Source organism: Petaurus breviceps, unplaced genomic scaffold (assembly GCF_028583685.1).
Source record: "Petaurus breviceps papuanus isolate PSGF00001 unplaced genomic scaffold, PetGlider_PUasm1.0 520, whole genome shotgun sequence".
In the NCBI taxonomy this organism is placed as follows: Eukaryota; Metazoa; Chordata; class Mammalia; order Diprotodontia; family Petauridae; genus Petaurus; species Petaurus breviceps.
Window position 1 is genome coordinate 659,222 of NW_027186354.1, and position 23,731 is coordinate 682,952.

The 23,731-nt window shown below is 43.5% G+C and overlaps 1 protein-coding gene across 1 annotated transcript in view; it reads left to right on the forward strand.

The window, feature by feature from the left end:
• Nucleotides 1-23,731, forward strand: part of DNAI1 (dynein axonemal intermediate chain 1) — a 265,252-nt gene that overhangs the window by 200,785 nt on the left and 40,736 nt on the right. Inside the window, exons 14-15 of the mRNA XM_069101915.1 lie at nt 18,449-18,538; nt 22,501-22,588. Coding sequence (XP_068958016.1) covers nt 18,449-18,538; nt 22,501-22,588 — 178 coding nt within the window. The remainder of the gene's footprint in view (nt 1-18,448; nt 18,539-22,500; nt 22,589-23,731) is intronic.

A 23,731-nucleotide genomic window follows, 5' to 3' on the forward strand; every position in this document is an offset into this window, starting at 1 on the left:
GGAAAACTGCCCTGATGTTTTAGAACCAGAGGGTTGAAAGAATCCACTGATCACCCCCTGAAAAAGATCCCCAAAAGAAAACTCCTAGGAATATTATAGCCAGGTTCCTAAATTCCCAGATCAAGGAGAGAATATTACAAGCAGCCAGGAAGAAACAATTTGAATATTGTGGAAACACAATCAGGATAACACAGGATCTGGCAGTTTCTACACTGAGAGATCGAAGGGCTTAAAATATGATATTCTGGAGGTCAAAGGAGCTGGGATTAAAACCAAGAATCACCTACCCAGCAAAACTGAGTATCAAGTTTCAGGGGAAAATATGGTCATTCAGTGGAATAGAGGACTTTCAAGCATTCTTGATGAAAAAAACAGAGTTGAATAGAAAATTTGACATTCAGATACAAGAAGCAAGAGAAGCATGAGAAGGTAAACAGGGAAAAGAAATCATAAGGAACTTATCAAAATTGAACTATTAACATTCCTACATGGAAAAACGATAATTGTAACTGATGAAACTTTTCTCAATATGAAAATAGTTGAATATATATATATATGTATATATATTGGAGGGTATACAGGCATATGAATGCATATGTGAATGTGTGTATATATGTTTACAGGTATTCATAGATAGAGGGCACAGGACCAATTTAATAGTAAGGGATGATACTTAAAAGGTGAAATTAAGAGGTGAGAGAGGAATATAATGAGAGGAGATGGGGAGAGACATAATGGGGAAACTATCTCATACAGAAGAGGCAAAGGAAAAGGGTTACAATGGAGGGGTAGAATAGGAAGGCAAAAGGGAATGGGTCAACCTTATTCTCATTTAATTTGGCTCGGGGAGGGAATGACATACACACTAAATAGAGTGTCTCACCCTACAAGAGAGTAGGGGGGAAGGGGATGAGAGGAGTATGATGGAAGGGAGGGCAGGCTGGGGGGGGAGGGAAGTTGGAAGCACCCACATTTGAAAAGGGAAGGGATCAAAGCAGAGAATAGAACAAGTGGGAGGTGGGATAGGAGGGAGAGAAATATAGTCAGTCTTTTACAATATATCTACTAAGGTAATGTTTTGCATTAGCTACACATGTACAACCTATACTAAATTGCTTATCTTCCCAGAAAGGGTGGGTGACAAGGGAGGAAGGGAATGAATCTGGAATTCAAAGTTTTAAAATCAAATGTTTAAAAATATATGTATATATATATATATATATGCTATTACTAATACTATTTTACATATAATTGGGAAATAAGATATACAGGCACTGGGGCATAGAGATCCACCATGCCCTACTGGAAAAGTCGAAGGGGGTATGGGAGAAGACATGGGAGAGAGCAGATTGGAAGAGGGGATATCCTGTGGGACTACTATTTGGGGGCGGTGGGTAGGGGAAAAAATGGGGACAAAATTTGTAACTCAAAATCTGGCAGAAATGAATGATGTAAATCAGAAGTTAATAAAGCATTTGAAAAATGAAAAAAAAAGAAAGTCTGGGTTACCTCAAGAGCCCAATTCAAACTTAGATTCTGTCTACTGTCCAGCTTTAGTTTGGAAAACCCCCTTGAATCGTGTACCATTTCTAGGCCATTGTCCAAAGAAATTTGGAAAATAGGACTGACTCAGGCTATGATGGCACAAGTAAATGGGTTTTAGAAGGCCCTTTAAGCCTTCATCTCTACCTTTTGCCCCTGAGAAGCCCCACTTCTAATCTCTGCAGTGCCCTGAATTTTCTTGCTGCTTCCATCCCTCCAGTCAGGGCAGTCCTTGATGAATCTTAGCTGGCTCCTCAGACACAAGACCTTTCTTTACTCCTCCCTAATTGCTTCTCTTTCACTCCCCTCAGAGGCTGTTCCAAACCTTCTCTTCTCTCTTCAAACTTCCCACAGTATCAGCTCCCCCAACTTTTTCAGTAAAGGAACTTGCTGATTCATACTCTCCTGAGAAAATGGAGACCGTTCACCTGTGAGCTTGTTATCCTCCATTCACTCTTCCTTTACACAAATTTTTGTTGAAGAGGTGACCTTTCTCATTAAGCTAACTCCTCTATGTATACCCTTGATCTCATTCTCTCTTCCCTAGAAGAATACTCCCACAATCATCCCATTTCTCTAATCTTCCATCTATCTCTATATGATCTAATATCTCTAATATTAAATTATCTCTAATATATAATCTCATTTCTCTACTCCTTCAGTCTACTGAATTTTTCCTTCCTTGCCATATTAGAACACATCAAAATTTTCTCCTTGCTTAAGTAACCCTCATTAAAGCCTGTCTACCATACTGTCAGGCTATCCTGTCTCCTCTTTCACAACCAAGAATAGGGTCTTTGGATCACTGGATTTGTGATCTCTTTAGGATAGAAAGCTCCTTGAATGAAAGTACTTTTCTCGATGCAAGTTGTCCCCTGCTTGTCTGACCACACCTCTGTTTCCTTTGCTGTTTCATCATCCATATCAGTCCCCCTAACTGTGAGTGTCTCTTCCCCTCCCACCCACAGACTCTGGTTCAGGGCCACTGTTCTCCCTTCTCTCTATACCATCTCATTTAGCATCCTAGACAGATCCCACTGGGTTTATTATCTCTTTGCAAATGGCTCCCAGATCTCTACATCCAGCCCTAGTCTCTCTTCTGAGCCCCAATCACCCATCTACAACTCCCTTTTAGACATTTCAAACCAGATATTTTAAAAACATCTTAAACAATGTGTCCCAGACAAGACTAATTATCTCTCCCTCTTCTGAACTCCTTTCTCTCTGTCAAGGGGACTACTGTTATTCTACTCAGAATTATCCTCCACTCTGCTCTCCCTCATCCATCAGAACCAGTCAGTTGCCACATTCTGTCATTTTCACCTCCATAACATCTCTTATATCCATTCCTATCACCTTGCTCACACAAACACCACTTGAGTTCAGGCCCTCATCACCCACTTGCCTGGGAAACTGCCAGGGCATCCTAATTGGTATCTCTGCCTCAATTCTGTTCTCTCTCTAACCCATCGTCCACAAAACTGTTAGAGTAAATCTCCCAAAGAGAAAGCCTGACCTTGTCACTCTCCTGCTCAGTAAATTCCAATGGCTTCCTAATATGCTGCAATCGACTATGAATTCCTCTGTTTTTTTTCAAGCCTTTCACAGTCTACCTACCTTTCCCTTCCTGCACTTGAAGATTGAGGCAAAATTGCCTTTTTGCTTGTAACTCACACATTGCTCTATCTCCCACCTCCAAGTCTTTACCCTGGCTGTGTCCTATGCCTGGAATGTATTACCTCCTCATTCTGCCTCTTCAAATTGCTTATTTGCTTCAAGACTCAGCTCAAGCACCACCTTCTACATGAAGCATTTCCTAAACCCCAACTGCTACTCCCCTCCCCGCCAAATTAACTTGTGTTTGTCTTGGACATATTTTCACATACTTATTTCTATCTACATGTTGCCTCCCCTTTTAGAATGTAAGATTCTTAAGCGCAGGGACTATATCAATTTTGTCCTTATATCCCCAGTATCTGGCACATGAGGTACTTAATAAATGTTCCTTGATTGATTTGTTCACTGATAAATTCATTCGTGTTTAGGCATTATAAGTTGGATGATTTTTCCCTTCTCAGCATGTCAGTAAGATTTACACCCTAAAATAAAAGATAGAAAAGGATAATGTATAACCCAAAAGGAATGAAGCTCTAATGGTGGACTTTCAGATAACTTTCTCAGACTGGGCTAACTCAGAGCTCCTCACTTCATATCACATACTATAAGTGGCCACCTTCATATGGAGTCAGACCTGAATTGTTATCTGTCTAAATCACACCAGGAGGTGTGGGGAATCTACTTTTGGTATTCTCAGAGGTGAGGTGCCCCTACCCCAAGGGGATACTCTCAGATCCGATCAATTCTGACCCAAGTGATGACTTAGCAGACTCCCTTTCTCCCCTCCAGGTGTCTTCCTCAGACTCTCATCTTCTTTCTTTCTGATGAATGAGGGATGGGACCCAATACTAACTGCTTAGAGGCAAGAAGCTGTCTTTGACAGTCCATGTTACTAGCAGGTTCAGAATCTGAGGGGACAAGACCTGGTGGGAGTCTGTTGCAAGGGAAACTTCTGTCAAGCAGGGCTCCCAAGCTGTCTCCTCTCTCTTCTTCCATGCTCCTCCTTCAGGCAAGCTTCTGGCACTTGTTCCCAGGGACTGCTTGAAATACATTTTTCCTCAAACGTTATAGTATGGGGAATGTGGCTCCAGCCATGGCCCTGGGTCCTCCTTGCCACCTAGGCATGAACCCTCACTGAGAATGTTTCCCAGGACACAAAGTATAAACACCCTCATTAATGCCACTTTTCAGGATGATTGACTCAAGACTCTTATAAGCTTGATCCATACCTTAAACTTGGCCTTTAAAGGAGGGAACAGAGACAGGGAGCTATTAGAGAAAGGCCTAGAGGACAGAGAACAGAAGGATTACACTTCCCTGAGAGGGAAGAGGAAATCTGTATATCCATGCAGGGCCCTTCCCCCATAATTCCTTGGGAGGTTATGGTTATGGGAGTGTCACAGGAGTGAAGGAGGTGCTGGTGAATGAGCCTCCAGGGCAGGAGTTCCTAGACCAAGCCTCCTAGAGGAAAGAGGAGCAGTTCCTAGACAGCGCAGTCTTCTGGGACCACTCAGAGACATTCAAGAACAAAGCAGAAGCTGCAGCTGAGGGAGGAGACCACAATATGGAGGAACAAACTTGACCTTTTGCTTTTGACTAGCACTGAGTATTGTGTGGACCATACATGTCTCTATCAACCCTGAATTCATTCTTCCCATCAGGGGAGCCCCAACCAAGTCAGGAAGGCTATATAGTTCTCTAGAAAGATGGAAGGAAAGATTGCTTGTCTCTCTAGCAATGCTGGGTTCATCCCCTTTTGTAGGGGTCCAGCCAAGGTACATCGCTAGAAGTGACTGTATAGATCTCAGGCAGACAGAAAGAGGCTGACTCTCTCAAAACCCAAAGGACTTTTCCCTTTATAGAAGGAACACTCAACCAAAGGATAGTGTTGTGGGTCTCGAGGACTATATAGCCAATTTTGTATAGATCCATTTGCAAAGAGATAATAAACCCAGTGGGATCTGTCTAGGTCACCAAATGAGATGGCATAGAGAGAAGGGAGAACATTGGCCCTGAACCAGAGTCTTTAAAGGGGTAGAAGTATGTGTGTATATATGTATGTATATATATATGTGCGTGTATACACACATGTGTGTATGTTATATACATACATATAGATATACATACATACACACATACATCCATGGAAAGTAGAAGCCCACCAGAAAGGGAAGGAAAGTTGTTTTGATTATATATGGGCTCTAGGTAAAAGTGCTTCAAGTTTTAACATATTTTTGTCAGGTTTTATGAAGATCTGGTCTTGTGTTTCATGTATTATTAGACTGTATTTTCATGATAACTGAGGGATATTTTCCTTTTTAAAAAAAGACCTAGAAAATGAGGTATATTATGATATTCCTAGAAGAGATTCTGGGTAGGGATATAAGCTGCCCTCACCAGAGAGACAGAGAGAGAGACAGAGACAGAGATTGCTTTGGATAAACCCAGAGCTTTAGTTCAATACCACACACTACAGCAAATTTAGGAGTGAAAGGCCAGAACTCCTGCAGTTTCAATATCCTCCTAAACTCTCAGCCTCCAATTCTGTGGCTGCTGCCACATTCATGACAAGTCTTTGAAGCTTTAGTCTTTTGGTCCAGACGTGCTAGGTTTCAGGAAAATGCTTTTAACTAGGAGAAAGCGACACATTCTTCTACCCCTTTAAATTCTGAAGAACAAAAATACAACTCTGTTACAAAGACAGCTAACCATAACCACTACAATTGTTCATTCCAATTCTGTAATAGACACAAGATCCAGTCCCTTCCTCACTAATCTTCAGTGATTTTTTACTACTGCTTAATCTAACCCTGGTTTCCCCTTCAAGATTAAGAAAGCATCTTTCAGATTCATCCTGAGCCTTTTTAAACCAGGAATTCTTCCCCAGGGATGGAACCTTGTCCATGGCTCTGGTACTTTTGGCCCATTTCTAATAGGAAACCTTTGCCAAGGGCTTCCTTCCAGCCTTTGATCTCCCTTTCTCACAACCATACATCTATTCATTCTGCTTAAGCTGTTAAGCTAATGAGAGAGAGGGAGAGAAATGGCTTTATTTGGCCTTCTAGCTTTGGAATTTGGTCCCAGCCCTGTGCTCTGTGATTCCTTTTATTGCCACCTCATAACAAAGAAGATAAAGGAACAGTCGCATAGCGTTGTAATCCAGTAATTTCATGAGCCTCTCCTGAACTTACTGCTTCTGACCGACTGCCTTTCCCTTGTCATCAGTTGCTTGCCAGCCAGCTTCTGAGCTCCTCCAAGCTTCTCCCACCCTACCCCCCCCCCCCATCCCCAAATCAGGTATCTAGCTGCTAAGTATTCTGTGAAATAAAATTTCCATTCTGTGTTTAAGCTTGCTCATTAAACACTTCTCTCAGCAGCTCCCCTGCAACTTAACAGCCTGGCCTCTGGCACCGCCTGTCCCCTTTTAAAGAGCCTGTGTCCCATTCCATAAAATATAACTCTTTAAAAAAGGAAAAGAAAAAGCAGATGCATTTAAACAAAGCACAGTCAGGTTTTAAAATAGAGATATAAAGTGGTTTTTTCACCCCAGGTCTTAACTTTATACTCCCTGAAGGTACACTTCCCAATTCTCGGTGTTACTGAGCAAACACACTAGGGTCAAAGCTGTCTTGAAATGTGTCAATCCAAATAGAAAATGCTTCTCTTTCAAGAATATCTTCCCCTCTTCCCTTCTTTATCTGACTGCTGACCCAGAAATAGTCTATTCTGTTGTGTTGTCTTCATCATTATTGTTGTTGTCATTGTGTTACAAGGTCATGGGATTTTCAATTGAAAGGGATCTTATAGATCATTCAGTCATAGAATCATAGGTTCAGAGCTGGAAGGGACCTAGAAGTCCATCAGGTCCAACCTCTCCATTATACAGATGAAGAAACTAAAACAAAGTTAAATGACTTACCCATGGTCAGCTAGTAAACATCAAGAAGCAGGATTTGAACCCAAATCTTCCTGATCCATGCCCCATCCACTCCACCATGCCGCCTCTCTGGGGCTGTCTCCTAGGCTGATGTAGTTGCATGTTAACACGTGGTAGGGTACCACATTCAGGAATAAAGACAGGGCAATTCTACTGTTCCATTATTTTTATACCCTTTTGGCTTATCCCTCTGATCCCTCTTCAAGCTCTGTTTTCTCTCCTTCCTTTCATTTCTCTTCCCCTCCTCTTCTTTCAACTTTCCTTTCCCTTTTCTCACCTCTTCTTCTGAGTCTCTCCAAACCTTCTCCCTCCCCTACCTAATCTATCCTTCCTTCTTAAACATGACTTTCACATTGCTTTTCTGGAAGTTCTTAGGATCAAGACTCTTCCAAAAGATGTGAAAAACACCCTGGGTTGCCCTGTTCCTTTTGCATGAATTTGAGCTGTCTCATTGGCACCTTCAACAATCCCCTTTTCACTAACAGCTTTAATTATATACATTAGCCCTTCTTTCTTGGTCTACCCCTCAGGGACCCCTGTTTGTCTAAGGAACCCCTAGAGCAGATAACTGTACCCTCCCTGTCTTCAAACTGCAAGGGGGATTGGGCAAGAGAGTTCTGGTTGGGGCAGCCCATCCCCACTGCCAGAGACAGCATGGAACGTTCCTTGTATGTCCAAATTCTGATCATTTAGAGGAAGCACCTTCATGATTTATATATATCCTCCAAATCTAGATAGTACTTGACACATTCCAGAATCCACTCCCAACCATTATCTGATCTGATCCTCACAACAACCCTGTGATGAAAGCAGGACAAGTATTGTTATCCCCACTTGGCAGATTGGGAAATTTCCCAGAGTTACCCAGGAGAGAGCCTAGACCTAGTCTTGCTAGAGAAACAGTGGCCCACACTTTGTGTCCTCGGGTCAGTGTAATGCGAACCCCATCCCTTCAAGGTACCTGGAGGGGGAAGGAGCATTTTTTATCAAGGAAAGGGTGGTCTATGACCTTACTTTAGTCCCCTTAAAGAGATATTCCAGCCAGTCTTCAGATCTAATTTTTCTAAGGACCAAGAGAAGTGGTCTCCTTAAGGTATGATAAAGAAGTAGCTCTTTGCATTTTCAATGAGAAGCTAAATGATGGGTAAAAAGATACTTAGCTTTCTCTGGTTTTCTACATGTATTTAGACAGTCCATCTGGCCTGTCAGCCAGCTCACCCTGTACTTAGACCAATAGTTCTGTCTTCTGAAAACAAGTGGACCTCAGCCCAAACATACCCTCTGAGGGGATGAAACAAAGAGGAGGGGAAGGAGGCTGGCTGCCTGTGGGTTCAGGGACTTGGGAAGATTGCATGGATTCTTAAACAGTTTTTGAGTTGTTGAGAGTGTGGGGGACCCAAGAAATGACTTGGTAGAGAGGAGGGAGGGCAGGTTGGACAGAAGATTCATTTTGTCACCTTCAAATGTGGTTTGTCTAATTCCCCATTAGTCTGTTTCCGTGAACTCAGGCCCAAAATATCCAGTCACACCCCAGAAGTGACACAAGATGAAAGGGAAGGGTGACAGAAGTGAAACAGGGCAGACCAAGGAAGAAGCCAGCAGAGAGGAGAGGGGGAGAAGGAGGGAGAAACAGAAGGGAAGAGGGAGAGAATAAATGGAGAAAGAGAGAATGAGGAAGGAGAGAAAGAGGGAAGGGGAATAAGAGAAGGGAAGAGAAAAATAAGGGCAGGAAAACTGTGTGAGAGGAAAGAAAGTAAAAGCTAATGGGATAGGAGAAGAAAGGAGAAGAGAGGAAGAAAGTTAAAATAGGAGAGGACTAAGGGGAAGAATCATAATTCCTAGTCAGCTGGGATAATTTCCCTGTGCTGGGTATTTTGTCAATAAAATAAGAAAAGAAACAAAAAACTGGGTTGAGAAGGGAGATAATGGTTAGGAGAAGATTCTGGAATGTGTCAAGTACTATACTGATTTGGAGGATTTATATAAATTATGAAGATGCTTCTCCCAACTGGGCCAGGTTGAATAGGGCAACGAAGGCTAGCATCAGTGTCCTAGGAAGTGTGGTTCAGTGCCCCCTAGAGCAGGGACTTAAGGGGGGAGTAAGACCCCACAGCCTAGGCCTCTACACTACCCTGCTTCACCTCAATCCATACCCTCAGTCAGCTGAAGCAGGACGTTTAAAGAAGCTCTGGCAGCGATGGGGCCATTCACCCGAGACATGTCTGGCCCTGTTTAGCCATTGAGCTAACCTTCCCTCACCTTATTGCCAGGGTTAGAGAGAGGCATCCATACCCAAGGTCCAAAGCCAACCAAAGCAGGCTTGTAGGTGTTACTGAGGCATTACAGCTTCACTGCCATCACCTTTACAAGGACGATCATCAGAGTGATTTCAGCTGAACACATTCTTCGGTATGAGCCAACTCTAATGTGGCAGCCAAAAAAAAAGTGCGATCCTAGGCCAAAACGACCCAAAAATCTGGTGTCCCAGACTCTGCCTTTTGTCCTCTGCCCTGGTCAGACCATGTTTGGAACACTGGGTTCAGTTCTTAGAACACGAACAAACTGGAGTTCTTCCAGGAGAGGCTCGTTAAAAGATGAAAGGCCCAGAAACCATGTCCATTGAAGGATGTTTGTGATGACTAGGGGAGCTGAGCCTGGAGAACGCTGCCTATGTCTATGCTGCAAGCCCAAGACCACAGAGAATATCTACAGTGGAGGAAGAATGGCAGGAGAAAGAACCAGATGTTCACAAGGAGACAAATTCAAGAAGAGCTGCCATTTTGTCATGTTTCTGTTCAGTTGTTTTCATTCGTGTCTGACTCTTCACGACCCCATTTGGGGTTTTCTTGGCAAAGATAATGGAGTGGTTTGCCATTTCCTTCTCCAGTTCATTTTATAGATGAGGAAACTGAGGCAAACAGTGTGAAGTGACTTGTCCAGGGCCACCTAGCTAGTTAGTGTCTGAGGCAGAATTTGAACTTCAGGCCCAGCACTCAACCCACTGTACCACCTAGCTGCCCAGCTAGCATTTATATAGTGTTTTAAGGCTTGCAAAGTGCTTTGCAAATGTTATCTCATTTGAGTCCTACTCGAATCCTGGGAGGTGGGTATTATTTTTATCCCCATTTTGTAGATGAGGAAACTGAAGCACAAAAGGGTTGAATGATATGTCCAGGGTCACACAGCTATTAAGTGTCTGAAGTGGGATTTGAACCCAGTACTTCCTCTAGAAGGATAAAACTTCAAAGGAACACAATAGGTAAATAGGGAATGGAGAGTGGAGTAATATTGAATATTAAGAATGTAAAGAAATATAGGAAGAGGGGTACGCAAGATGGAGCACGGTGGAAAGCTGGGGTATAGACCAATCAAGGCTGAGATGGAATCAGTACTGTATGGGTATAGACAGACCACTGGGACAGAAAAATGAAATGGGTGACGAAGTTGCGAGAGAGGTCAGAAACCCTGCATCACAATATAACACTGCATCCTTGCGGGGAGGCACTTCAGGGATCCAGATTATCTGGGCTGCTTTCTCCCTTCCAAGAACTGACGATTCCTTGACTTGCCTAAATGATCATTTCAACCTTCAAAAAAAAACAACAACAAAGCCAAATTGTGTTCCAGATTCGATTTCCACCAATGAGAAGAAACCAGCTGGTGGAATGGAAATGATGGGAGCTCTGAGCAGAAGCGACCACCCCATCTTAGAATGTGTGATTGAAGAAGGAGAAAGCTGAGCCAAGTCTGACATGACCTAGATCTAGGGAAAGCATATCTCAGGGTTCAGTGGAAGGGTCGGTAGAATGCCATGGATTAAAAATTCTGGAGGGGATATCAGTCCAGAAGGGAGGGATCAGGATCTCTCAAGAATGAAATTCTGAAAACCCAAAGAGAAACAAGTCTGATGAGGAGGCAAAGAGGAAGTCGATTAATCAGTTGATCAATCAGCAAGAATTTAGTAAGCACCTACTATGTTCCAGCCATAGCACTAAGTACTAGGGATACAAAAAGAATAGCAAAACAGTATCTTCCCTCGAGGAGCTTAAATTCAAATTAGGGGAAATAGCATGCACATATAGAGGTATATACCAGACATGTGTAATTCAAATATAAGGAAGAAGTGGAAGCACTAGCAGCTTAGGGAACCAGAAAAGGCCTGAAATTGGTGGTATTCGAGTCGGGCCTCAAAGGAAACAAATAATTTCAGGAGTTAAGGTGTAAAAAGAAGGGGAAATGAGTACAGAGGCATGAAGAGAAGGAGAAATCATTATTGATTAAGTGCTTACTATGTGCTAGGCATTGTGCTAAGTTCTGGGAATACAAAAAGAGGCAAAAGACAGTCCCTGCCTTCAAGGAGCTTACAATCTAACCAGAGAGACAACATACAAACAGATAAATACAAAACAAGCTATGTGCTATATGCTATATGTTTCATGCTATATGCTTAGGGGCAGCTAGGTGGCACTGTAAATAGAGCCAAACCTGGAGTGAGGAAGATTCATCTTCCTGGGTTCAAAGATGACCTCAGATACTTACTAGCTGTGTGACCCTGGGCAAGTCACTTACCCCTGTTTGCTTCAGTTTCCTCATCTGTCAAATGAGCTGGAGAAGGAAATGGTGAACCACTCCAGTATCTTTGCCAAGAAAATCCCAAATGGGGTCACGTAGAGTTGGACATGACTGAAATGACAGAACAACAACAAGAATGCTATTATATATGATACACAGGAACTAAACTAGGAAAGCCACTGGAATTAAGAGACGTTGGGAAGGCTTCCTGTAGACTGTGGGATTTGAGTTGGACTTGAAGTCAAGCAGGTCAGTAGTTGGAGCAGAGATGGGAGAGCATTCCTGTGTATGCACAGGGAACTCACCAATCAACTTAGATTTTTTTTTTAAGCAAGTAAGATGGAAATAAGGGCAGGCTATGGAAGATGAATGCAAAAGTGTGTCACGATCCTCCAGGAACAGTGTCAGTAGTGATAAGCTCAGAACGAGAGGCTGATTAGGAAAGCTAAGGCTAGCAAAAAGGATGGTTTGGATTTGGGGAAGATCAAAGAATGGCTGAGGAAGGGTGGGATGATAACAATCAAAAGCAGAGAAGAAGAAAGAGCCTCTTAATTCTGATTTTACTTTTTTTCTCTGCCAAGGAGAATGACCTTGCAACTGCAAAGGATATAACGAGTGACTAATAGGGAGTGACTAGCAATACAAATAGGGCAAGAGCAGAAAAGCGCTCGCTGCCCAGGAGGAAGCTCGAGTCACCAAGCCTAGATAAATGACATGTTTCAGAAACTGGCAGCTGTGATTGCTAAGACACTGTCAGTGATCCCTGAAAGGCTGGACAAATAGAAAAGGCACCAAAGGGTCGGAGACGGGAAAATATGGTCCCAATTTTCCAAGAAAGGGGGAGAATGGAGTCTGCAGACTCAAGGTCAGGGAGCTTGACCCCAGTTCCTGGCAGAATTCTAGATTGCATTATTAAGGGAATGGGTTGTGAACATCTAAGGAATCCTTGGTCCCAAGGATGCAGCCTAGCTTCATCAAGAACAAGTCTTGGGGCAACAAGGTGGCACAGTGAATAGAGCACCATCCCTGGAGTCAGGAGGACCTGAGTTTAAATCTGGCCTCAGACACTTAACACTTACTAGCTGTGGGACCTTGGGCAAGTCACTTAACCCCAAATGCCCTGCCTTCTCCCCTCCAAAAAAAAACCCCAAAAATAAGACAAAAAAAAAAAAGAACAAGTCTTCATTATCCTGGCGACTAACCTTTATATAGAGGTCCCAAAGTGCATTATTGGTGTCATCTCATTTGATATTCACAACAGCACTGGGAGGGCAGTACTACAGGTATTATCCCCATTTTGCAGATGAGGAAACTGAGGCTCAGAGAGGTTAAGTGACTTGTCTATGGACACACAGCTAGTAGGTGTTGGAGGCGGGGTTTAAACCTACATCTTCCTATCGCAGAGTCCAGCACTCTATCCCATTGTGCCATACTACTTGTCTTATTTCTGTGTGTGTGTGTGTGTGCTTACATAGTTACTACACTGATCAATAAGGGAAATGCTGTCAGTATAGTTTCCCTTTATTCCAGGGAGCATTTGACAAAGTCCTGGCATTCCTGTAGAAAAGCAGGAGATAGCTGAGCTGGAGGACAGTACAATTAGGTAGATTTAGATCTTGTTGAATGGCTAGACCTAAAGAAGACTCCTTAATAGAGGCAGCTAGTGTGGCACAGTGGCTAGAGCGTGAGGCCCAGAGTCAGGAAGACTTGAGTTCAAATCCAGCTTTAGACACTTCCTAGCTATGTGCCCCTGGGCAAGTAGCTTAATAGTTATCCCTTCAGTTCCTCAGCTGTAAAGTGGGGACAAGCACCTCCCTGGAAGGATTGTTGTGAGGATCAAATGGGAGAATATTTGCAAAATGCTTAGCACAGTACCTGGAATATAGTAAAAACAAAACAAAAACACTTAACAAATGCTTGTTCCCTTTCCTCTTAATGGTTCAATGTCAACTTAGGAGGTCTTCTGTGGAGAATCCTGGGAGTCTGTGCTCATCCTTGGGTTTACTAACATTTTTGCAATGACTGGCACAAATCTGGGACATCTAACACACTGAAGGGCAGAGTTAGGACTCAGAGATCTTGACAGGTACTCTAGAATATTGGGGCCAAATCTAATAAGAAAATTGGTGGGGACAAATAAAACATCTTACACATGGGTCTAAAAAATTCACTTCACAAATCTATAATGGGAAAAGTGCAACGAGGGTGGGGGCAATTCATGTGAAAAAGATCTGGGGATCTTAGTGGATTGTAGCTTCAATCAATAGAAGTTAACAATGTGAGGGGAGCAGAGAAAGTTGATGCAACCTTAGGTTGCATTAAGAGAGTTATTAGGGAGAGGATAATCCTACTACACCTTCCCCTGGTTAGACTACATCTGGAACACCCTGGTCAGTTCTAGTAGCCACATTTTAAGAAATAAGCTGGCGATCATCCAGAGGAGAGCAACTGGTTAGAGGAAAACCTTGATTTCAGGCCATTTAAGGAAAAGTTGCACAAAGGGAGGATTTTTAAGAGAAGCTAGTTGTTTACAAATATTTGAAGAGCTAACCTTCGAGTGTTTGGAAGAGGAGACTTACTCTTGTTGGGCCAGAGAGTAGTTTACATGCAATAAATGAAAGCTGAAAAGAGATGAAATTTAGGCTTTCAGGCTTGATATAAGAAAAAAAACCCATAAAATTACAAATTACAAATATCCAAAGGTGGGACAAGGAACTGCTAGAAAAATTGGAAGCAGTTTGGTCAAAAAAAAAACAATTAGACCAGGATCTTACATCACACACTACAAGAAGTTCCAAATGGATCCTTAATTTAAATATGAGGTTACATAATTTTTTTTTTCTTTTTGGAGAACAATTGGGGTTAAGTGACTTGCCCAAAGTCACATGGCTAGTAAGTGTGTCGGGTTTCTGAGGCTGTATTTGAACTCAGGTCTTCCTGACTCCAGGGCTGGTGCTCTATTCACTGTGCCACCTAGCCATCCCAGTTGCATAATTTCTTTAAAAATAGAGGAAAATGGAAGGAAGGAAGCCTCACAACCCAGGTAATGTGAGGTTTCTTAAATAAGGGTTAAAAGGGATCCCAAAAGCTAAAGAAAATTTTGATTACATAAAATTTAGAAACTTTTATATGAACAAAATTATCAGAGTTAGGGTTAGAAGGAATCTGTATATTAAGAGAGAAGGAAGTGGCAAATCATTCTGGTATCTTTGCCAAGTAAACCCCAAAAGGGGTCATGAAGAGTCAGACATGACTAAAAAAATGACTAAACAGCAAGTACGCTAAGGGAGGGGAAGACTTTGTTATCATTTATAAACCCTAATAAAAGTCGGGTAGCCAAGATATATAGGGAATGAACACAGATCTATAAAACCAAAAGAAAATCACTAAGAGATAAGTAGTCATAGGATAGTCATTCATTTCTCAAAACTGAAAACAATTAACAACCATGGGAAAGACAGCTCCAAATCATTCATGATAAATGCACAGAGAAAACAACTCAGAGGCTTTACCTCACATCCAGAATATTGACAAAGATGACAAAGGATGGAAACAGTCACACCAATACACTGTACGCAAAGGCGTGCATTGATTTAATCATTTTGGAAAGCAATTTGCTTAACAAAAAAGTTACTGAAACGTCCATACTGACCCAGAGAGGAGCACTGTTAGGTATATAGTCAGAGGAAGTCAAACACAGAAAGAAAGATATAGATAGATACACATATATACACACATACATGTGTGCATGTATGTGTATACACATGTATATATGCACATATACACATGTTTATATATTGTGTTGCAGACATGTGTGTGCATGTGTGCACATGTGTATATAATATACACTTACCATATGTATACCGACATACCAGACAGATCGATATCAAAATTTTCCTAGCAGCAAATTTTATGGTAATGAGGGGACTAGAAAGAAAGTGGGAGGAATAGCTTGGACAAATTGTGGTACTTGAATATAATGAAATATTGCACCTCATAATGCAGTAGAAAGACTGCTAAATCTGGAACCACAGGACCTGAGTTCAAGTTCAAGTTCTATTATTTACTGTCTTTTTCACATTGGACAAGTCACTTAACCTCTCTGAGCCTCAGTTTCCTCATCCGAAAAATAAGGTAGTTGGCCTTACTTTTAAGAGCTTGTTTCTCTAGACCAGTGATTCTACAACCTCATAGGGGAAGACATATCTGAACTGATGCAGAGTAAGCAGAACCAGAAAAATAATACCCCCAATGAGTAATATAACCTAATTTAATAATAAAACAAATATGAATGTCATATGAACACAACAACCAGTCTGACTCCAAGGGAAAGATAAAAGAGAGCCTTCCTTTCCTTGGAGAGATGGGAGATTGTAATCACTGGCATTCACTCACTTTGCAGATTGGTTTTGCTGAATTGTTTTTCTTTATTATGAGGGAAGGTTCACTGGGACCTATAAGTGAGTGGGATATGCAAAGATTATCGTGACTTTAAAACAGAAGTCATCGGTAAAACCCTTTTCAAGTGGAGAGGTAGTCAGTGCTCCACCACTGGGGGTATTGAAATGAAAACCATATGCCCCCTGCTGAGGATATGGCAAAGGGCACTCTTCAGGGAGGGAGACCTTTGGCGTTCCCTTCCTCTTCTCTTAGATACCGTGATAACTATGCTTTTTCAAGAGATTTGTGAATCGTGCTGTCTGTCCTCAAATGTTATTCATCCTTTGTTCTTGAAGGGGACCAGTGATGTCTTGACTGGTGCATGAATTGGATTTAAGTGAAACAGAGTTGTTCAAAGGATATTACATTATGATAATATTAATATACTGAGATATAAGGGGTGTTCAGGGAGGTCTAGCACCTCTGGTATAAGGGCTTGCAGAGCTCTTTTCAGGGCTGCTCATTGACCTTTGGTGTCCACCCTCAGCCAATGCTCACTTGGGGCTCCAGGAAGCTGTTAGCATGTCCAGTGGCCACATGCTGGTAAACCATTTCAGCAGATGGGCTACACCAGATTGAGGGTCCTCAGATGCCTGAAGGACTGTCATACAGAAAAAGGAACTGGGCATTCTATGTGGTTCCAAATGCAGAATGGGGACCGATAAGGATAAAGGACTTTCTAACAGTTAGGATTGTCCGACAATGAAACCAACAGTCTCTTGAGGTAGTAAGCTACCTGTTCCTAGAGATGTTTAAGAAGAGACAGGATGACCACCTGTCACAAATATTATAAAAGGAATTCTTACGTGATGTGGGAAGTTAAATAAGATGATTCTAAGAAGCTTTCAACTCTTAAGTGTCTGTAGTTCTTTGGGATAATTCAGCTTGATCAAGACATACTATAGCTGAGGAAAACCACATGAGGAGGAGCTATACCTGAGAGGTGGCAAGGTCATACAGAGGTCAGAGGGCTGGGCCTAGATTCAGGAAAACCTGAGTTCAAATCCTTCCTCAGACACTTACTTGCTTTTCGCCCTGAGCAAGTCACTAAACTAAGTGCCTCAATGTTCCCAACTTTAAAATAGGGATGGATTATAGCACCTGCCTTGCAGGATCAAATGCAGAAATATTTATAAATGTTGTGAGGACCAAATGCAATAATATTTGTAAAGTACTTAGTACAGGTAACAAATAATTGTTCCCTTCCCTTCTCTGTTTACTTCTTCAGGCCAGGAAAACTTTGTCTAAAAAACACCTTACTTCTACCAGTAACTAATACTCAGGCTTCTACTGTTCCCATCTCCATTAGACTCCATTAGACCATGGGGTCTCCCTACCAGGGTCCTCCACTCCACATGCCTTCCATGAATATGCTTCATTGCCTTTCTGTCCTCACCCACATTGTGATGGAAACCAGTGCCCAGAATCCCATTTCTGGAAGGTGCCTCCTATATACAGGCAGTCTGGGAGTCTTTGAGGATGGGAAAGTGGGAGCGTAGAGGGTTAGGAGCCCAGGAAAGTGGAGAAAGGGCATTGTATTGGAAGGCTTCAAGGCCCTGGGGAAGGAAGGCTCTCAGGCTGTAGGTGAGACATAACTCTTCCCCAAGCTCTTCCCCAAGCCTCTCATTCTTTGTCGTCATCAAAACCACAAGGCCCAGCACACATCTGCCGAGAATGATTAGTCAGAACAGGAGACTGCCCTCTGGTGCCTTCGGGCTTCCACCATCTCTGCCTCCCAGCCAGCCTTTCTTTCCTTTTCTTATTAGAAGGTTTAGTTTTTGTTGTCATGTCCCCATGGTCTCTCATAGCACCTGACACATGGTATGCTCTTATTAAATGCTTGTTGAATTGAATTGAACACAAAAGGCTCTACAGTATGAGAAGCAGTTTAGAAACAGCAGCCCAGAAGCAGGGACTACATCAGACTTTACAAGCCGGCTTTGTTGTTCCGTCATTTCACTTGGACTCTTTGTGACCGCAGTGGGGTTTTCCTGGCAAAGATACCCAAGTGGTTTGCCATTTACTTCTCCAGCTTATTTTATAGATGAGGAAACGGAGGCAAACACGATTAAGTGACTTGTCCAGGGTCATTCAGTTAGTAAGTGTCTGAGGCTGGATTTGAACTCAGGTCCTCCTGGGCCCAGAACTCTTATTTACTGAAGGATGGTCAAGGGATCCTCAAGTGGATGCCCTTTACTTGCCTTGGTTGTGGTTTGTGGTACTTGCTCCAAGTACAAACCCTTCTAGTCACAGGAGATAAGTTACATGGTAAGAGCTTGGGGGTCCCGGCTCACAAACCCATCCAAGACCCCACTGTCACATCAATTGGTATTATTTCAGGTCAGGTGGCAGAAGGACGACATGGACAATAACCTCAACTTCTTCTCGGTGTCGTCTGATGGGAGGATCGTGTCCTGGACTCTGGTGAAGGTAGTTATCCCCCCCCCCCCCCCAGCCCAACCTCCTGTCTTCAGCTTCATGCCTTTGTTCACCTCCAACCTTAATGGAGGCAGAAATAGCACAATGGCATAGTGGATGGGGCCCTGGGCTTGGAACCGAGGGGCTCAGGGTTCAAATCCCCTCGGGTGCTTGTTAGCTGGGTGATTTTGAGCAAATAACATAACCTCTCAGTTTCCTCATCCATCAAATAAGGGAGTTGGACTTGCCATCCTTAAGGTGATCCTATGAAATTCACTGTCCCCTGGGAACCTGGCACTCCTTGGAAGAGAACAGAAAGAAAGAAACACTCCTCTGCCCTCTTTCCTCCTCTCCCTGCATCCTGCCCTTCCTTTTCCTTTCCCTCCAGGTTTTACAAGGATGAGAGAGGCTTATGATCATGGGTACTGAGATCAACATGAAGGCACTGAGTCCCTGGTGCACAGAACCAGGTGGGGAGTAACAGAGAGAGAGTGGCAGGGAAGGATGGAGGTCAAGCTGGCCAAGGGCTAGCCCTGCCAAGAGCAGTAGAAATGTTGGTCAAGTAGCATATCTGCCCCTAGTGTTTAGGCATCCAGCAGTCCTGACTGCCCTCCCAAGGACTGGGAGCCAAGGGGTTAATGACTCAGCTGACCCAATCCCCACTAATGAGGGATCTTTCTCTCCTAGAAATAATTCAAAGCAATGAAATTCAGCAACTACCATTTAAGCCCCTACTGTGTACAGAGGAGATCCATTTGGATCTGGCCCCCACCATCACCTTCACAACCTAATGAAAAGATAGGATGTACACACACACACACACACAACAAACCATATAAAATAGGACATAATAAGTACATTTAATAGCACAAACTGCTATTCAAGGTCTGATGAAGGAAAGGTTGTTTTAAACTGTGGGAGTGAGAAACAGACAGAGAAAGAAAGAGACAGAGACACAGAGAGACAGAGTGTTCATGGAGGAGGGAGCATTTGAACTGAGTTTTGAAGAATTAGAACAAGAGAAATCCAGGACCCTTCCTGGTGCAGAGGATAAAACTGCAAAGACAGGTAAGCATCAGAGGGCTGACCCTTAGCTGAAGAGTCTGGGTGTCCCCAAGAGTCAGCTCACTTCAGGGCAACCAGCATCCTCTGAGCCCTGCTGTGGTCCTGCCCCAGGCTGGGGTGAGGCTAGGGCAGAAACAGAAGGGACAGATACAGCTGGTGGGGGAAGGGAAGCAGTGTCACTGTCTGGCTGAGGAGATAAGACTCACTCAGAATAATCCAAGAACAGATAGGGTCAGAGCTAAGGAGAGAGGAAAGCAGATCCACATAAGGAGGAACTTCCTAACCACTACAGCTGTCCAAAAATACCATGAGCTGACTCATTGGGCAACTCGTTCCCTCTCACTGGAGCCTGGATGACCACTTTTTCCAATGTGTAGCAAAAGAAATTCTTCCTAAGGCACAGGTCTAAGTGAATGGCCTCCAAGGTCCCTTCCATCTGAGATGCTGTGATTCTGTGATGGAATTCAATGCCTAAATGTATGCTTAGAACCCAGACAGTGTGTGTTCAGGAAGCAAAGAAGTCCTTGGGGCCTGGAGTAGTCAGAAAAGGCTGGCTCGAGATGGAGAATAAGCAAGACCCTGAAGGATGTGTGGGGTTTGATTAGAAATACCCAGTCTTGGGACATGATGCCGAGATGTACCCTCACTCTAGCCAGCCGTTTCTAAGTATCAGGGCTGTGCCTCATGCCCAGCCCTCAGCCCTGGTTTCAAATTCTGGGCCGGAAACTATTTCATCGAGTCAGGCCCTGTCCCCATGAACCAGTCCCCACAAGCACCCCTCCAGGGTCTATGACCCTGTCATCTGGGTCATCTGATGTAACTGAAGGTAGACTCCTGGAGGTAGAGGGCTTGGGGGTGGGGTGGGAGGGAGGAATGTCATTGTCTAGTTGGGGAGATAAGACACACAGAATAATTCAAGAACAAGATAGTGTCAGAGCTAAGGAGAAGGAGGCACATTTCTGCTCAATCTGAAGTTGAAGGAGGCCTTTGAAATTACCAAGGTTGTTAACCTTTTTTGTGCCCTGGACCTCTTTGGAAGTCTGATGAAGGCTATGGATCCCTCCTTGCTCAGAAGAGTAGTTTGAAAACATTGAAGGAAATTCTAAATTTCAATTAAGTTTAGTTAAAATCAAGATGGATTTTTTTCCCCATTCATTTTCAGACCCCCTGAAATCTTTTCCCAGCTTAAGAATCTCAAATCCAAATCAACCTTCTCATTTTATAGATGAACTAAGACCCAAAGAGCTTCCTTGTTCAAGGTCACATTTTTAGTAGGTGAGAGATTCTTCCCTTGCTGGGAATTAAAGTCAATTACTTTTAATGAATGTTTAAGGTATTGCTAAAGAGTATTGTAAAACAAGGACATTGGATTCAAGATGGTCACTTCTCTGGGGTAAGGAAGACCCAGGTTTGAATCTCTCCTCTGATATTAGACTTTTTTTACAATTATGTAACCTCTCCAAGTCTGTTTCTGTCCCTGGAAAAGGAAGGCCTGTAGTACCTGCCTCATAGGGTAATGAGACATAACTGTGTCTTAAATGACATTATGTCAAGTGCTTGGTAAACCTTAAGGTGAGAAATGGGAGTCAGTCATTATGATTTTTACTCAGGCACTGAGCTCAGGGTGTGTTAGTCATCTCTGAATAATAGATAAATAAGCAAAACTCCATCAAAGGGTAAAACAGGCCTTTGCAACCAGCTGGTAAGCACATACCAGACCATGGAAAAGGACAGGCAAAAACAGGTTGGGCCAGCATTATGGAGACCTTCAGGAGGGGAAAAGAGGCCTGCAAGAGAATCAGCCTGAAACCTGGGTCCCAGGGGAACTTCCTCCCTCAAATTGAGAGATACTGAAGAACAGAGGTACAGCCTGGGGGCAGAAGGGGTCACCCTGATAGATGGTACCAGGACCAACTTCTTAGGCAGCTGAGGATGCTGCCAGGGAGTTGGAACGGCCTGCCTCAGATGAAGGCAGAAGTTGAATGTCAGTTCAGAACATTACTCTGACCTATGCCTCTGTCTGCTCTGGTCTTCAAGTTAATATTAATTTCCTAGTAAAGTTTCCCAGTTAAACCAGCTGACCACTTTGGGGTTTGAGAAGTGGTTTCACACCTCAAATGGAGTCCTTGCCTCACTGCTGGTGGCCCATTGATGTAGAAGCCTAGGAATAGCCCTGGAGTTATAGAAAGGGGAGAGTCAGAAAGAAAAGAATGGAGGGGGAAGAGGGAGCTCTTCTTTGCTCTGGCTGCCCGGTGTTCTCGACTCTACCATATATGTTCTAGACTCCAGGCTTCCACCATTCAAGCCTTGATCCCACATAAAAATCCAGTTTGTTCATGAGGCTCCCCTTTTAAAGCCAGTGGTTCTCAAAATATATTCGAGGGTCCTCAGGATTCCAGGGGTCCCCAAGAACCTTTCACATGGAGTCTCCAAGGTCAAAATTATTTTCATATAACACTAAGACATTTTAAATTTCTACTACAGTAAATATCAGTAGACATAATTCACATATGGGAGAGGTCTTCGATAATTTTTTAAAGTGTAAAGGAGTCCTGGGAATAAAACATTTGAGAAGGGGCAGCTAGGTGGTGCAGTGGATAGAGTACCAGCCCTGGAGTCAGGTGGACCTGAGTTCAAATCCAACCTCAGACACTTGCCACTTAGTAGCTGTGTGACCCTGGACAAGTCACTTAACCCCAGTTGCCTTGCTAAAAAATAAAAAGTTTGAGAATCACTGCTCTAAGATTTAAATTCATTAAAATAGCCAAGCTCTCCCTACTTTCTTTAGCAGCAAGGCTCCCCAGGTCCACCTTCTCTGATCCTCCTCCCTACCACCATCACAACATGTGGGAACACTACCCGTTGGAGCCCGGGATGGGTAATGACACCACCATCTTTTCTGCCCACAGAATGAGCTGATGCACACAGACATCATCAAGCTAAACGTGGAGGGTACCACAACTGAAGGTCCGGAGGAACTTAACGTGTACACAATCGGTATGAGCTCAGCCCTATCCAGCCTGCCTCAGACAGGCCTTGGCCCCAGCTTCAGGGCCCCACCCCAGCCTTATCCTGGTCCAGACAACCTGAGGCCACAGGGCAGCAGAGGAAGCCCAAGTGAGCCCCTGTCTCCTGTGTCCTACAGCTGGCACTCTGAACCTTCATTATCTCCCTGTGACAGTTCCTTCTTCCTTCTAAAAATCTATATCCCTGGGCACCTGGTCTCTAATGCAGAAGGAAGTTGGCAGATATTAGTTGTTTGTCTCTCCTCTGAAGTGGGGGTGGGAGACTGAATAACTCTAGGGTTAGGAAACGGTCAGAATTGGAGGAGTCAAGGATCTTGGCCAAGGTAAGTCAGGTCACCTAGGATTTATTAAGAGCCTGCTATGTGCGAGGCACTGTGCTGAATGCCAGGGGAAGCAGGCAGGACAAAAAACCAGAGTCTCCTTTAACTGGAAAAAGTGGGTAAAAATGGGCTTTTTTAATGAATTTTTGAAACTGGTTAAAAAATAGATGTCTTAGAAAAACCAGGGCAACCTCTGCTCATGCCCGGCAAAAATGTCATAGAGCAAGACAGCCAGGGCTGAATGAAGCTGGTGAAGATGGTCTGGCTCTAAGACCAGGCCAAGATGGATGCTGTCCTTGTGCCTGTGCCTCCACAGAAACATGCAGCCTGGAGTTGAGTAGGGACTCCATGGGTCAAGGAGGAGCATGTAGCTGCTGGGACAGCTCACTGTGGGGAGGAGCCCCTAGAGTGCAAACTCCTTGAAGACAGGTTCCGTTTCATTGTCTTTTGTATCCCCGGTGCCCTAATGATATTGAAGCACTTAATGTTCATTAAATGAACTACGGCTTTGTCTAATGGTGGGATGAGTCAGACTCCCAGAAGGACTCCTTAGAAACTGTCACTTAATCAGGAATAGGGCAGATAATGAGGAAAGGGCCCCAAAGCAAGCCATAGGCAGAGGTGTGGGCAGATGGGCAGTTGAGATCAAGCCATCAACAGTCAATGGACATAGATCCTCACAGAAGAGAATGTGGGTCACAGAGGTCAGTTGCGGGTAGCAGAGGCCTAGCCTGGCTTTCAGAAAGCCCTTTACAGCTTGGTCCCAACCCACCTTTCCAGCCTTATTATACGTT